This window comes from Entelurus aequoreus, linkage group LG26, assembly GCF_033978785.1.
Source record: "Entelurus aequoreus isolate RoL-2023_Sb linkage group LG26, RoL_Eaeq_v1.1, whole genome shotgun sequence".
NCBI classification, from domain to species: Eukaryota; Metazoa; Chordata; class Actinopteri; order Syngnathiformes; family Syngnathidae; genus Entelurus; species Entelurus aequoreus.
In genome coordinates, this window is record NC_084756.1 from 32,888,756 (window position 1) to 32,905,350 (window position 16,595).

Here is a 16,595-nt window from a genome sequence, read left to right on the forward strand (position 1 = left end):
ACATGTTTTTTGTCTTAAAGTGGCATCAAGGGACACAGTATCACTCGTGTTTTCCTAATGCGCCGATGCTTCTGTATCGTTTGACCCGTCACTAGTAGCCACCTTGTGTTTTTGTGTGTTCATGACTTCCAAAGTCGTGTAGTTGAATGTTGAATTGTCCCCTGAAGTGTTGCCCCTCCTCTTGTTTCAGGGGTCTTGATAGAAGGAAAGGAACAGACGGCCAGCACAGGAAAAATGAAAATGTCTCAGGTAATTATGGTTCCATGAACGAACTGTGGAGTGTGACAAAGCCTCTAAGAGAAAAGCAAGATATGTGAAAGGCACAATCTTTTCAGCATTTGGAGAATGACTTTACGACACGTGGAAAAACAACACAGCAGCAACATTAAAGTTAACAATCAATGTTGACAGCAAAAGCATGTATTTGAATTATACAATAAGACACACCTTAAATTTTTTATTTTCATAATTTTTTTTAACCAGGTTTTTTTTATTAATCAGTCCAACAAAATAATACACAGTAATACCATAATATCAATCAATGTTTATTTATATAACCCTAAATCACAAGTGTCTCAAAGGGCTGCACAAGCCACAACGACATCCTCGGTACAGAGCCCACATATACATAATACAATTCCATATAATATAATGTATATATAATAATACAATATATTACATTATAATACATAATATATATATAATATTTTTTTTTAAATATATATATATATATATATATATATATATATATATATATATATATATATATATATATAATATATATATATATATATATATAATATATATATATATATATATATATAATATAATATAATATAATATAATAATACAATTCCAAAACCAAACCAGCAACATTCAGAATAGCAATCAACAGAGCAATTGAGAGGACACACAAACATGACACAAAACAATTCAAAAGTAGTCAAAAAAAAAGAATGATATCAACAACAGTATCAATTCCAACATAGCAATTTACATTATCATCATAGCCATATATAAAAAAATGTATAAAAACATTTAAAAAATGAACAATTGTGTCACAGTGGCTTCTTACACTTGTATCGCATCTCACAAGCTGACAACACATTGTGTCCAATATTTTTCACAAAGATAAAAAGTCCTATTTTAGGTTCATTTAATAGTTAAAACACATTTAAATAATGGATCCCATATTCCAATATAAGACTCATTATCTAAACTAACTGCAAGTTTTTTCTACGGATATCATCTCCATAGCTTGTGTATACCAGTCAGTATGACTTGGACTATCAACATCTATCCATTTATTTTATATTACTGTTTTTGTTATGATGCATATTGATATGTACAAGCAATATTTCACAATAAGACACACTTTGATTTACAAAGTTATAAATACAGTGCAAGAAATAAGTATTGGATAATGTAGTTTTAACCCCTGACAAAGATATGAACAGTAAATATTTTTTATGCTGGCTTTATTTTAACACAGAGACAGAGTGTGCAAAAAAAAATGTGTATACTTTAAGTTGGTAATTATTTGACGTGCACAAAGCTTTATTCGCGATTATGTATTTGTAATTTTATGTATTTGTCAGAGATTTTGGATGTATTTTTATTTCCAAATGTCTCAAACAAGACATTACACAAGAGCACAGTTTTGGGTAGTAGTACATCTCAAACTGATTCTGAAAACATTGTTTTTCTTCGGAGGTAGTCATATATGAAGTTAACTCATGTGATTAACCATAATTCATTTTATTAATCATGTATATATACAGATTAATCACATACTTTATTTTATATCGCACATGCTCCTTTACCCATACCCAGGATGGTTTACCTGCAAGGCTGAGGGGTTGTTAAACGGTCAGTGCAAAGATGAAGGAGAAGAATCTGGTAAATTCTCACTTAAAATAAACCCTGACAGCTTTAGATAGAACTGTTTGCAGGTTTTGACGTGCATTCAAGTAAAACATAAAAAATAATTCTGTATGACATTCTGACAATAAAATTGCATGTGTCCTAATATCGGGCTTTTTTATGTCAAGTTGAATTATGCAACCAACCTGTGATGTTGAATCCAAATCCAAAATTGTGATTAACCTGATTTTTTTTAAATTCATAATTTGAGAGTACCGGTACTAATTTACTGTATATTCCACATTCTTTATCATAAAATGTTCCCCAGTTCAACATATATATTTGAGCTTATTTTATTTTAGTTTTGTGTTTTGTATTTCTGCACACTCTTGTTCCTACTAATTAGTAAATGGAGACAAAGGTGATAAACAAGGGTTTTAATGATCAAATATAAGCACATTATAATAATACCCCATGATAATTGTATGTAGAAGACTTGAATGATCAGTAATAGTCATGGAAAAGGGGTTAAATAATCTGCTTGCCTTTTGGGCCACGTTGATGTTGGTCATGTTGTTTCCTCAGCTGGAGAGAGCAGTGGCACGGAGAGTGGCGATGAAGAGGTGTCACCATCCACCATCTCCTACACCGCCACCCAGCACACGCCCACCAGCATCAAGCTCACCGTCAACAGAGTCAAAAGGAGTAAATCCAAAAAGAGGAAGAAGAGTACAGAGAAGTCCCGTGGAACACCGAAGGGCAAGAAAGTCAAAGTAGGTTTCATCCTCACCTTCACAGCATTTCTCAGAGTAGAATTCAACCAATCAGACTTTATGTTTAATCTCTTTTGCTTTTTTCCAGGCCTTTAGAGAAGGTTCTAGGAAGTCTATGAGGATGAAGGTTAGTTTGAAGTATTTGCAGTCTTGTACAAAGTACACAAAGCCATACTTGAGGAAAAGTAACAATATCTTGCAGGAAAATGACTTTAGTGGACGTCAAAGTTTTTTGACTTGAGTAATTGTTTATTGTGTTTAAAGTGGTTGCTATGGTTACACAGCTACCTGGGGGGGTACTAACTTTCATCCATTATACCTTCTTGCCTTCGTCCTGCTTTGAGGAGGTAATCTTACGCCATGTGGAACACACATGTTATTTTTGTCAGGTAATGATAGCGATTTGGCAGTAATTTGTCTAATAACATTAGCTATCATTCAATGTAAAGCCTATAGTAGTAACAAAGAAGACTCATTTACAGGATAGGACTGTTAAATCAGAATTACGGATTGGTATCGACTTTGCTACTTTTTTTATTTACCGACCAAATTCTGTTGGTACTACCGCGTACTTATTCACATACCTTTGTTGCACGTCATGTCATGTCCGAATGTAGACTTGGCTCCGGCTCAAGCACTTATTGGAAAAACAGATGTAGGTAATGTCGTCATTTTCCATGTCAACAAAGCAAGCATTTTTGAAAGAAAGTACTCAAAAGTAAGGCGCCACTTTTCAAAATACGCTAGCTCGATGTTAATTTACATTGGATATGCCGTATACATGCTACCAATGAGCATTAGCGATTTTTTTATGGCGATTTCAACACCTCCAAATTTGGTAATGAATAACTACAACTAATATGCACGTTCCAATCAAACAGCTGGTGTGTAGTAAGTACAATATTTACAGTACAAACACTTCATAGGACTCAAAAGACAAAACTGGCACATTCAACATAATGGCTAAGACTACTTCCTCACAACAGGCTATACACTACTGACATCTATAGATGTACTATTGTCGCAAACGTGTATCTCAATCTGTGTGTGTGAGTAATGAAATCTATGTCAGTGTTTTAATTTACCGTATGTGTCTGTGTTGAGATTTGTATGTGTGTAAAGAAATATCTGTGCGTTTGTTTTCACCTCTGTGAAGCAGGAACCCCCTCAATTGGCTGTTCTTTTTTTACTTGTGACTTTTGCTATACTTCTACCGTGGCAGATTTTTGCATGCGTGCAGCAATCTGTGTGTGTAGAAAATAGTTGTAGTGGATCCATAAATACTTAAGATTTATAAGTGTGCATGTATATGTATATATATATATATATATGTGTGTATATACATACATACATACATACATGTATATGTACATGTCTATACAAATGTGTACATAAATACATGTATGTATGTATATATATATATATATATATATATATATATATGTGTGTGTATATACATACATACATACATGTATATATACATGTCTATACAAATGTGTACATAAATACATGTATGTATGTATATATATGTGTATGTATATACTATACATACGTGTGTGTGTGTGTATTTGATAGATAGATAAATAGATTTAAAATATTTAGTAACACAGAAGTAGACTTTTCAAACTAATCAATCTGGTCAACCATACTCCTCCTTTTACACTAATAAGGAGCAGAAGTACCAAAGTACAGTGGGTTGGGGTTAGTTTTTGCCTCATTTTTGTGAGAAACCTTGCTTGTGATTGAAACATTAATTAGTGAGGGTGGGTTAATTTATCCCGGACAAGCTGCAGTGTGCTCAAACAACCACCAGGTAGCATCTGTGAGCAGATAATACTGTACCATTTAGTGCATTCTTCACTCATGATTTGAGGGATGAGGCAACCACTCACCCAGACAAACTGTATTTCTTTACTTTTTACTTCTATGTGAATGATATAGTAAAGTAAAAAATATTAAAACACTGTTGCAGTTAAACACTGAATATTTGCATGCCATTTCTGTTATCACCTTTTGTCTCCTGTGCAAAGAACTCGACGACGGATGCGAGCGTGTTGGACGAAAACACAGCAGAGGGGTGGGAGAGTAAAATCCGTCAGTGGACGGACCAGTACGAGGAGGCTTTAGCCAACCAGTACAGCGCCGACATCCAGACGCTGCTCAAGCTTCATCGAACCGTCAGCACCTCTGATCCGAGCGCAGAGGCTCAGCCTGCCGCACAGACCTCACTGGAAGGCATGGACACCATCAACCGCACCGAGCTGGCCTGTAACAACACAGTTCTGGGCTCTCAGATGCAGGTCAGCTCCAAAATCCAATTCTTTTTGTCAGGATTCAAGTGTATATATATTAGCTGAGCAAGAGATGAAGGCATAATGTCTCATTAAAAGTTATATACACACCAAGACTACTGCATTTTCTGCCATCTTTATACCTTTCTTGTGCTGTGCATTATTAGTCAAACCCAATATGTGGATGTATTCCATACTCCATCCTGAGTCTGCGTATCTACGATACACATTGTGTCTTTTCTTGGAGCAGACATTTTTAGGGGATTATTTAAAAAAACGTATATCATCAACAAATATACACTCAAATGCGATGTGATTTAAATACGTTGAATACTCTTGCTATAGTTTGCCCTGCTACAATGAATTATGGTGTTTGCTCAGCTAGTTCCGTTTGTTTGGTCAAGTACAAACATAATATACCCAAACCAAACAAGTGGACGGAGACCACCTAAGAAATAAGAATCAGATTTATTGGCCCAGTATGTTCAACACACAAGGAATTTGCCTTAGTAGACTGTGCTCTCTTTCTTCAATGCAAGAAACAAAAGAAAAATTACGAGAGAGCACAGTACCGGGGCGGCCATCTGCGGCGCCATCTTGGTATAAAGACAAGAGAGAAACATTAAACACAAGGACTAACAGACGTTATTAAAAGGAGGACAGAGCTGATGCAAACAACTGCCACTTCAGAGGCTCTATTTCTACATACAGCTACAAACGTAAAACACAACGGAAAAAAAGAGCATATGATTGTACCATGCAGACAAACAAAGAAATGTAAAAAAAAAACTCATCATTACACCCTGATGGCCTCTGCAGTATTCCACGTCATCTTCTGCGGGGGCCAGGGCAGCACGGCCGTAGACAGGAGCAGACCCAACAAAGCAACTAAGAGAGCCGACCGACTCTGTCCTAGACTGCCCACTAGCTCCAGGCTAATGTCCAGTCCGCACGGGTAATCCAGAATCCGTCGAGTAGGCCAAAGTGTCCAATACATGCTTGTTCAACCAGGGCTCCGTGAATCTGGTCCATCCCAATGGGGAGCGTTGGTGTTCATTCAGGATGTCTCTGTACATTGCTGCATTCATCTTTCCCTCTATTCTGACTAGTCTCCCAGTCCCATCCCCACAGCATGATGCTGCCACCATCATGCTTCACTGTAAGGATGGTATTGGCCTGGTGATGAGCGGTACCTGGTTTCCTCCAAACATGACGTCTGGCATTCACTCCAAAGTGTTCAATATTTGTCTCATCAGACCAGACCATTTTTTTTCTAATAGTCTGAGAGTCTTTCAGGTGCATTTTGGCAAACTTTTTAACCCAGAAATGGCTTCCGTCTGGCCACTCTACCATACATGCCTGATTGGTGGATTGCGACAGAGATGGTTGTCCTTCTGGAAGGTTCTCCTTTCTCCACAAAGGAAAGCTGTAGCTCTGACAGAGTCACCATCGGGTTCTTGGTGACTAGATTAACATGAATACCGCGATGTACAGAGACATCCTGGATGACAACCAATGCTTCCCATCCAACATGATGGAGTTTGAGAGGTGCTGCAAAGAGGAATGGGCCAAACTGCCCAAAGATAGGTGTGGCAAGCTTGTGGCATCGTATTCCAAAAGACTTGAGGCTATCATTTCTGCCCAAGGTGCGTCAACAAGAGTATTGAGCACAGGCTGTGAATACTTATGTACATGTGTATTTTTTTTTACTTTTTAAGACATTTGCAAAATAAAATTAAAACATTTCTTAACATGTTTGTTTTGCTTGACATGGGCTTGGATTTGCTCGGATGTGACTTTGGTCACACGTTGATACCAAAGTGCACATTTATGAAAAAGCTTTACTCAGCATTTGAACAAATAATCGGGTCAACACAAATCTAACAATAAAATGACCCCCAAGTATATATTTTTTTACATTTTGTTTGGTGCCAGAGAACTTCGCCTTACATATCTAATTTGCATTTGAATTAAATGTTTTTAAACTGTCAGGACTTTGTGGGCACGTTGTGTGTTGAGATAAATATTTGTTTCTGCTCTTTCTAGCTGCAGTTAGGACGAGTAACACGAGTGCAGAAGCACAGGAAGATCCTTCGTGCAGCCAAGAACCTGGACCCAGACGCCCTGATCATCGAGTATCGAGGGAAGGTCATGCTCAAGCAGCAGTTCGAGGTCAACGGGCACTTCTTTAAGAAGTAAGACAAGATGAAAGTTTAAGAATCAAGCCTGAATGAATGGTATGTTTAAAGAGGCCTATGTTGCATCAAATGTAAGAGGGGTGTCCAGACTTTTTCAAGGATTTACTGGATACGTTTGAATTAATTAAACCCGCTAAAATCTAGCCCGTATGCATCAACATGTGCTAATTAATGAAGTCAATGAAAAGAAAAAATGTGTGGTAGAGTTGACTTTTTGCATTATTTAGTGCTAACATGATTATTATAATGGCCGCTATATCACCTTTTTGATGGCTTTATAGGGGAACTGCACTTTTTGTTTTAAATGTTGCCTATCATTCACAATCCCTATACAAGACACAAGTTTTTTCTTTTTTTAACATTCTAACTTGTATGAGGTGGTTAACAATGCAGCTAATGGGAGTACACTGTTTTGCCCATAAAGCCCTCTAAAACAACATCCAAAAACCGTCAATAATACTCCATTTATGTCTTGTGACCTAAAAAATAACCAAGTATTAGCAACATTTTTATTATAAGCACTAACGCAGAAAAACTATTTTTAGAGGCACCGTGTTCACAGAGGGCTAACTATCTTGTGTTGCAATATTGACATGATTGAGCTGGTGAGCTGCTGAATCGTGAAAGTTAATTCTAGATTATAAATCATGTCGCTCACCTGGATAGTAGAAGGTTGTTGTCATAAACCGAGAAGTTGGTCAATTTTGACATTCAACTTATAACCGGAGATGACAAGAAAGACACAAAAAGTCGATCGTTTACTGCACTTTTTCATCTAAATGTAAAGAAATTAACATTCCGTCATTCGGCATCCCATTGAGAGCAGACACTGTAGAGTAAGTGATTGTTTTATTATGGTTGTAGTTTGGATTTGTTGTTCAGCACTTAGCAACACTGCTACATGATGCTCAGTGTTTCACTAAAGCTGGATCCATTTAGCACACTGCTTCTAAAACTTGTAGCACATTCTTCTTATATTCATGCTCAAAAATATAAGCTTCTGGATCATCATTAGCCCCATAGTAGTCTTTGTTGGCTCTCATGAAATTTGTCATGATCAGTACCGGTATGTGTTGTTGTTAAAGAGAAAAGCGAACGTTGTGATAAGTCTGTGAAATTAATAATATATGTAAATATTACATGTTGTTATTAATGTGTCTGTTACTACATACAGTACAGGCCAAAAGTTTGGCCACACCTCATTCAATGCGTTATGTTTATTTTCATGACTATTAACATTGTAAATTGTCACTGAAGGCATCAAAACTATGAATGAACACATGTGGAGTTATGTACTTATTAACAAAGAAAGGTGAAATAACTGAAAACATGTTTTAAATTCTAGTTTCTTCAAAATACCCACCCTTTGCTCTGATTACTGCTTTGCACACTCTTGGCTTTCTCTCGATGAGCTTCAAGCACACATGTGAAGGGAAAACCATTTCAGGTGACTACCTCTTGAAGATCATGGAGAGAATGCCAAGAGTGCAAAGCAGTAATCGGAGCAAAGGGTGGCTATTTTGAAGAAACAAGAATACAAAACATGTTTTCAGTTATTTCACCTTTTTTTGTGAAGTACATAACTCCCACATGTGTTCATTCATAGTTTTGATGTCTTCAGTGACAATCTACAATGTAAATAGTCATGAAAATAAAGAAAACCCATTGAATGAGAAAGTGTGTCCAAACTTTTGGGCTGTACTGTATATACTTACAGCATGTATATAAAACGTTTTTTAGAGCGACTCCCATTGGCTCCATTAGTAGCTGACTTTTGCTAGCGTTAATTCATGAATTAGAATGCATAAAAAAGAAAACACAGTATGTGTGCTTGTCTGTCATTAAGATTGTGAATGGACACATTTCCAAATGAAGTGCAGTTTTCCTTTAACCCACTCGAAAATGGTGTTCATAATGACAGATGGGCGCACACCAATCATGAAGGATCATAATCCTGTAAAACTCACACCTTGTCAACTCATTTGTTCTGCGGGTCATTTTGTCTGTAGTCTTCTAAAGTGTTGAGTTTTATTGTGACAATAAGCAACAAACTGTGTTTGATTCTTTTTTAATCATGTCTCCTAGGCCCTACCCATTTGTGCTGTTCTACTCCAAGTTTAATGACGTGGAGATGTGTGTGGATGCCAGGACTTTTGGAAATGACGCCCGCTTCATTCGAAGATCCTGTACACCAAACGCAGAGGTCAGTCATTAATAGGCTCGAAATCAGACGTCAACGTTTGTTTGCCTTTCACTTTAATTGCCTGAAAGAGTAGCTTTGCGCTTACCTGCGTCCTTGGTGAGTTATATTGCTACTTTCCAGGTGCGACACATGGTTGCTGAGGGGATGATCCACCTGTGTATTTATGCCGTCAGTGAGATCACTAAAGATGCTGAGGTCACTATTGGATTTGATTATGAGTTCAACAGCTGGTCAGTACTGCTTCTCAGCATACCATACACCTTCAGTGATCCCTACCGCTTTCATCTATCTGTAAATAATTAAATGATTTGTTTCACCACCTTCTCCCTCTCTCCTAACGATCCTTCAGTATCTACAAGGTGGACTGTGCTTGCCATAAGGGGAACCAAAATTGCCCTGTGCAGAAACACAACTTAAGCCCCAGGGAGACCCTGCTGAGCCCCCCGTCTGCACCGCCGCCCTCACCGTTGGTTGGTGCCGAGACCCGACAGAGAAAGGCTCGCCGGAGAGAGCTGGAGGGAAGCCTGGGCGGAGATAGCAGTCAGACCCCAAGCCAGCAGCAGGAGGCCAAAGAGCTCCAGGGAAACAGTGATGCTGAGGTATGAGGCCGATGATCTCACATATTTGGTGACCACATAGGTTTCCTTGAATGACGCAATAGTTCAAACAAATTTGTGCCCTGCACTGTGCCTCAACGGGACGTCTTCTTATGAGAATTAAAAATATCTTGAAAATATCAGTGAGTGAGTAATGAGGTGATTTATACTGCAAACTAATTCCCAGCCTTTTTTCTGTCACTAAAAAGAGAATATTTGGCACTATTTGCGCTTTTCTTGTAGTTTCTGCTGTCGTGTTATATGCTTCTTCTATCTTATAAGGTTCAATCCCCGGCCGGAATTGTAACAGGAAGGTAACTAGTAGGAAAAGCCGAAAAAAATACATTTATTTATTTTAAAGGGGAAAACCCAACTTGTATTCCTTATTAGTACCTGCTTCTGTGTACCATATTTTTCGGACTATAAGTCGCTCCGGAGTATAAGTCGCACCGGCCGAAAATGCATAATAAAGAAGGAAAAAAACATATATAAGTCGCACTGGAGTATAAGTCACATTTTTGAGGGAAATGTTTTTGATAAAACCCAACACAACATCAACGATCAATGAAATCGTTGGACGAGACCATAGAAAGCTACTAACATACTATGTACGCAACAAATTAATTTCATTTTTTATCTAAATTCCATGTTTTATCATTTTGATAACCATTATATAACACCAATAGAGATGACAGGACGCCAATAGAGGTGATGGGACACCAATATAGACGGTAGAATATCAAAATAGGTGATAGAACATCAATATAGATCAGGGGTGGCAAACTAATTTTAGCTCAGGGGCCGCTTGGAGGAAAATCTGTGCACACGTGGGCCGGACTATTAAAATCATGGCATTAAAACTAAAAAATGAAGACAACTTCAGATTGTTTTCTTTGTCTTACTTTGGCCAAAAATAGAACAAACAAATTCTGAAAATATTGAAATAAAAATATAGAAAAAAATACCGGCAGCGGTAAAGTTTAGATCCATGAAGGAAAGAAGAAAGTGAATGAGTGTTTATAACTGAATAAATGTACAAATGCATTAAAAATGTTTTTTCTTTTGTATTATTTTTTTTTAATGAATTAACGTTTATGACTACCTTTTTCCAAAACACAATAGAGAATGTGAAATATGACAGGAAAATGCATACATTTATCATTTGTTTTCAAAACAGTTACAAAATAATGGGACCCCAAAAATTTACTGTGGGACCCCATTTTTATGACTTGATGGAGTCCCTTGTACCCCATTTCTAAAATTCCTAGCGCCAACACTGATGGAGTATCGGTGCTGCAAAACAGCAGCAGGCGGCTGTGGCCTGCGGGCCAGTTCTAATACTAATCAGATATCCTCCCGGGGGACATAGATCATTCATTCGCGGGTCGGATCTGGTCCGCAGGCCTTGACTTTGACACCGAGGATATAGATGATATAAAAATCCATAGAGATGATAGAACATGAATAACAGCCAAGAAGGAGTCTTGTAGGACTGTGAAAAACTAGACTTGTCCACATGGTGGCAGCGATTCATCCCCCACCAACAGTGCAACAGAGGAAAAATAATGGTAAACATTATTATTTGAGTTTGCTTTGACTTGAGTACACATGATCTAAAACAGTTATATTGTTTGACGGCTGCACTTTCAACACAAGTGGGAAGAAAGCGTGTGGGTGATTGACTACATCAAGTCAAGCATGTTATAAAAGCTATGGTTTCATCAAAGCCTGTGTCTGTTATACCAGGGGCTGCCAGATGAGGTGAAGCTGGAAGAAGTGGAGGAAGGAGAGGTGGATGAAAATGGGATTGCCATCTCCAGTAAAAAAGTATGCATTTTATTTCCGTGTAGAAGTTGGACGTTGAAAACCATTCCCACTCATGTTGGGACGTTGTGTGTTGATCTACAGACACTCAACAGTCTGGAAAGAAGACGGAAGAGAGCAGACGTAAAGGAGGACAGCGTGGAAGCAGAAGAGGGTACAGGAACTCCCCCCATAGCCCAAAACACTGGGGTAGGGATCACCACACGACGCACTACCTATGTCACGGTCAGTATCCGTATGAAGAATGTTTTTTTTCCTCTGGCACATATATTTACTCATACATTGTGTTCTCCTTCCGCTGGCCTTAGGAAGTACCATCTATTGAAGAAAAGACCTCCTCACCAAACCTGCCTGCTCCAGCTGCCCCTCCTAAACCCGCACGGCCTTCCAAGCCTCGTCCCAAGAGCCGAATCTCACGCTACCGCTCCAGCTCGTCCCAGCGTGCTCGACGACAGCGTCAAGCGCTAGCCCAGCAGGCGGCTGCCGCAGCTCCTGCACCGGACCAAAACACCGGTCCGGAAGAGGAGGCTCCTCATGGCCTGTTCGGTTCTGATCTGGGGCAAGGGGACAGCGGGCTCGGCCCTGGTGGCCTCCTCGATGGAGATGGACAGAATCTTAACTGCATAAGCAGAGGCAACCTACGTTACCCCAAGACCAAAAAGGTGAGAGGGCATTGACTTGCTGAACAAGTTGAGATGGGAATACACGACAGAATGTACTCATTTGAATAATTGGCCATGACGCATGTACAATACATGTCATGGATACTGTGGGAGAGACTAAAAGTAAGCAAAATATATATATATGAAAGGCAAACAAACAGAAGTTAGAAATACTTCTTTTTGTGTTCATTTCTAACACAAAACACATACTTGACTTGTTTGAGAAGGGCTTTGCGGGCTTTTATGTTTGTCTTCCAAAGACTCCAATAAGACCAGAAAAAGTCACAAGATTTGTCTGGGGGTTTTTTCTGTAAAAGACAAGCTAGAGGAATTTGAATATTCGCTATATATAGCAACAAATGGCTCTTTTCCACCAAAACTTCAGGATTTGTAAGTTCCTGGAACTATATAGGTTCATGTAGAGTTTATTTCACAGTTCAGGGTAGTTCATAGAAATTAGGCTGCTGATGTTTGGATGAGTGTTACAGTATATTTCTACACTAATACCATGTAAATACACAGACATTATTAGGTCATTTTTATTTTTCTAAACTCTAAGTAAAGAAAATATACAAAGAAATACTATACAAAACGAGCTGTAAATACATTTCTATAAAGAATAAATGTCAGTGTTTATCTCACGGCGACAACATGAACATCAGATGTAGGGTTAGCCTGTTAGCATTAGTATTCAGTTCACTCGGCATGTAACAAAGTAAATAGTAAATATTTGATGTGCTTTACATTTGTTCTTCTTGTCATTTATTTCACATTTCTCTTTAAACTGTGATATTTGAGCCGCTGCTTCGAAGTCTGACTGAATACTTAAATTTCTCTGGAAATACATTTAAAAGAGTCTGTCCAAATCTTGTAGCTTCAGGTATTGAAATGAAGCTTGTAAAAATGAATAAACAACATTAAACTGTCCGATTAGTTTACAGTTGAAATGAACAAGTCATCTCGCATACTGCCGGCTGAAACTTATAATACGAAGTTTTAGGAACGCCCCCAACTGTGTTCAACCAATCAGTGGTCGACACACAGCCCATCCACCCGAAGGTACCTGGAACTATTCGAAGGTCCCACCTCACTGTTGATTAAAAATAGTTCCCAAAGAACTAAATCTACCCGGATAGTTTTTTGGTTGAAACACAAATTGAACCGTAATGTGAAAGTTTCTGCGGTGAAAAAGGGCCTGAAGTCACTAAGTGGGCAACACTGATCCCTGCTATGTCTTCTTATTCTCTGGCAGACCAGGTGCATATGAGGTGTTTTAAGTAGCAGGGAGACAACACCATCTTGTAATGACAAGCTACATTCATAAACAGTACCATTATAAGAGAGGGCTAACAGGTAGCACCAAATATATATTTGTTGCGGTACAAATTTATTTGTGGCAGGCTGCCACCAATAAATGGAAAACACTGTTTTTTATTGTCTGCTTACATATGTTGAATGGTGTACACACATTATATGTTAAAGAGGTTCATTTAGCCTACTAATGTGTATTTATAAATGGTTGATTTATATAGGCTAGTGTACACACATTTATTTACACTTAATCATGAATGTGGTGTGTTTTCATTCAGTATCTGGTGACAGAGTGGTTGAATGAAAAGATTCCCGGAGGGGAGAAGGTCCCACAGGAGCCACCTATTGAGCGGCCGCTGCGTATTACCACTGACCCAACGGTGCTGGCCACCACCCTCAACATGTTGCCAGGCCTCTCGCACTCATCTGTTATCTGCACAGCGCCAAGACACTATGTGCGCTTCGGCTCACCTTTCAACCCCGAGAGACGCCGTCCACGTCCACTTCAGATGGACGGCACCTATGGCTGCTTTAAAAAGGTGAGCAATGCAATGCAGCAAGAGGTTGTAGACAGGATGAGGTTTGTTAAATGCAAACGCAAAACACATGAAATATAAAGTACGGTCTAATCTATTGTGGAAAAGAAGTATTCGATCCCTGCAGATTTTCTAAATATTTGTAGGTTACCTTTATTTTAACAAAGACACAATGTCAAAAATAGCATTCAATAAAGTGTATTAATTATTGAGTGAAATAGTATTTGAGCCCCAAGCAAGCAGCAAGCATGGTGACTCCACAGAGTGGTTATGAAACACAGAAATGAGTTATGTCCCTTTCAGAAAGTACTCTTAAACTAAACTCATCATGTGTTTAAAATACACCTGTCACCTGCTCAAGACTACTAGGGACGGCGTGGCGAAGTTGGTAGAGTGGCTGTGCCAGCAATCGGAGTGTTGCTGGTTACTGGGGTTCAATTCCCACCTTCTACCTTCCTAGTCACGTCCGTTGTGTCCTTGGGCAAGACACTTCACCCTTGCTCCTGATGGCTGCTGGTTAGCGCCTTGCATGGCAGCTCCCGCCATCAGTGTGTGAATGTGTGTGTGAATGGGTAAATGTGGAAATACTGTCAAAGCGCTTTGAGTACCTTGAAGGTAGAAAAGCGCTATACAAGTATAACCCATTTATCATTTATTTATCATTTACTAGTTTGACACTCAACACCTGAATGAGTCACACAAGAAGACCACAAGGTGTGATGAGGTCACATAACCGCAAAATGGAGGGGAACTGAACGTGTTTGTTTTGCAGATAAATGTTGATTATGAATAATAAACATCATTACTGTCAAACAAGGAGGTGCAAACGTTAATTTTTGGCTCATTTTAATCCAGACTGACATGTTTGCAACCAATGTTCCCTCTAATTGTTCATGTGTGTGAGCAAACACAAAAACTCCCTGAGCATTCAGTGGAGCACATGTGAGCAACATCACACGTGGCAATACCAGCAGCACACCTGTCTCAAACCAATCTTTTATAATAACACTCAAATGACAGGAGTCATTTTCATGAGATTATTTTGTAATATTAGTGATTTGGCCCACTTGTAATGAAAATAAAAGAAATCTTGTTTTTCATAAGCTATGGATTAGTATTGTACAATATGTCTGGGTGGGGGTCCTGCCTTGGAAATCATTTGTACTCCTTTCAGAGATCACATTTAGTTCCCCTTAAACATCCTCATGTTGCACAATGAGATGTAAGCATAGGATGAAGTGTGCATTCCTGGAACTTTCTCTAGTAACACATTCCATGATTAATATCAATAAATTAACATTAATAATAAATGACAGTAGAATGAGCACACGTATGGCTGAGGAGTCATAGTGTAACTTTGTGTGGTGTTTGAGTTGTCCGACTTTTTGTGTGGCCGTAAACGCACCAGTGGCTTAGTGCTATGCGTGTTGGTGACAGATGACAAGTTGCTTTTGGCCTGGTTTGTACGGCAGAAAATGACTAGTTTTTCGAGAGAGAAGTTTTTTACTCATGTTTTTGGTGTGGTTATGACCGAATATAAACAGTTTTGCTCAATAAAGTGATCGATATAATTCCTTTCCTCGAAGCATCTCGATAGACGTTACAATAATTGAAAGGTGTTCAATTTAACGGTGTCACTCAGAGTTGCATTGCAAAATTATACAGATTAAATTATGTGTTTATTTTGTTTAGAATTCAGATGGGTTTGATTTGGTGCGCGGCATATATTTGCTGTGCGCAGAGGACGCTTGAGCAGTTCGCAATTGCGCAGGCGCGCTCCTTAGAGGGAACGTTGTTTGCAACCCTGCTGAAACTACAATACACCACCACGACTTCAATACACTGCAGATACAAGAAACTACAATACACTACTAGAACTACAACACAATACAGATACAAAAAACTACAATACACTACTAGAACTACAACACACTACAGATACAAAAAACTACAATACACTACTAGAACTACAATACACTACAGATACAAGAAACTACAATACTCTACCACAACTAGAAGAAACTACAATACACTACCACAACTAGAAGAAACTATAATACACTACCACAACTAGAAGAAACTACAATACACTATTACAACTAAAAGAAACTACAATGCACTACTACAATACACTACCACAACTAGAAAAAACTACAATACACTACTACAACTACAATGCAACTACAATGCACTACTACAACTACAATACATTACCACAACTAGGAAAAACTACAATACACTATTACAACTACAATGCACTACTACAACTACAATACACTAACACAACTAGGAAAAACTACAATACACTACTACAACTACAATGCACTACTAAAACTAC

At 38.4% G+C, this 16,595-nt stretch overlaps 1 protein-coding gene across 10 annotated transcripts in view; it reads left to right on the forward strand.

The window, feature by feature from the left end:
* The window catches only part of setd5 (SET domain containing 5), a 111,555-nt gene that overhangs the window by 69,566 nt on the left and 25,394 nt on the right, over window positions 1-16,595 (forward strand). For 7 of the 10 annotated variants that reach the window (XM_062038203.1, XM_062038204.1, XM_062038209.1 and 4 more), the window contains exons 5-16: window positions 191-249; window positions 2,449-2,636; window positions 2,725-2,763; window positions 4,667-4,936; window positions 6,974-7,122; window positions 9,211-9,328; window positions 9,449-9,558; window positions 9,678-9,927; window positions 11,671-11,751; window positions 11,833-11,973; window positions 12,057-12,410; window positions 14,000-14,260. In XM_062038203.1, the coding sequence (XP_061894187.1) occupies window positions 191-249; window positions 2,449-2,636; window positions 2,725-2,763; window positions 4,667-4,936; window positions 6,974-7,122; window positions 9,211-9,328; window positions 9,449-9,558; window positions 9,678-9,927; window positions 11,671-11,751; window positions 11,833-11,973; window positions 12,057-12,410; window positions 14,000-14,260 (2,020 nt within the window). The remainder of the gene's footprint in view (window positions 1-190; window positions 250-2,448; window positions 2,637-2,724; window positions 2,764-4,666; window positions 4,937-6,973; window positions 7,123-9,210; window positions 9,329-9,448; window positions 9,559-9,677; window positions 9,928-11,670; window positions 11,752-11,832; window positions 11,974-12,056; window positions 12,411-13,999; window positions 14,261-16,595) is intronic. The other 3 variants (XM_062038207.1, XM_062038211.1, XM_062038212.1) reach the window with 1 other exon arrangement.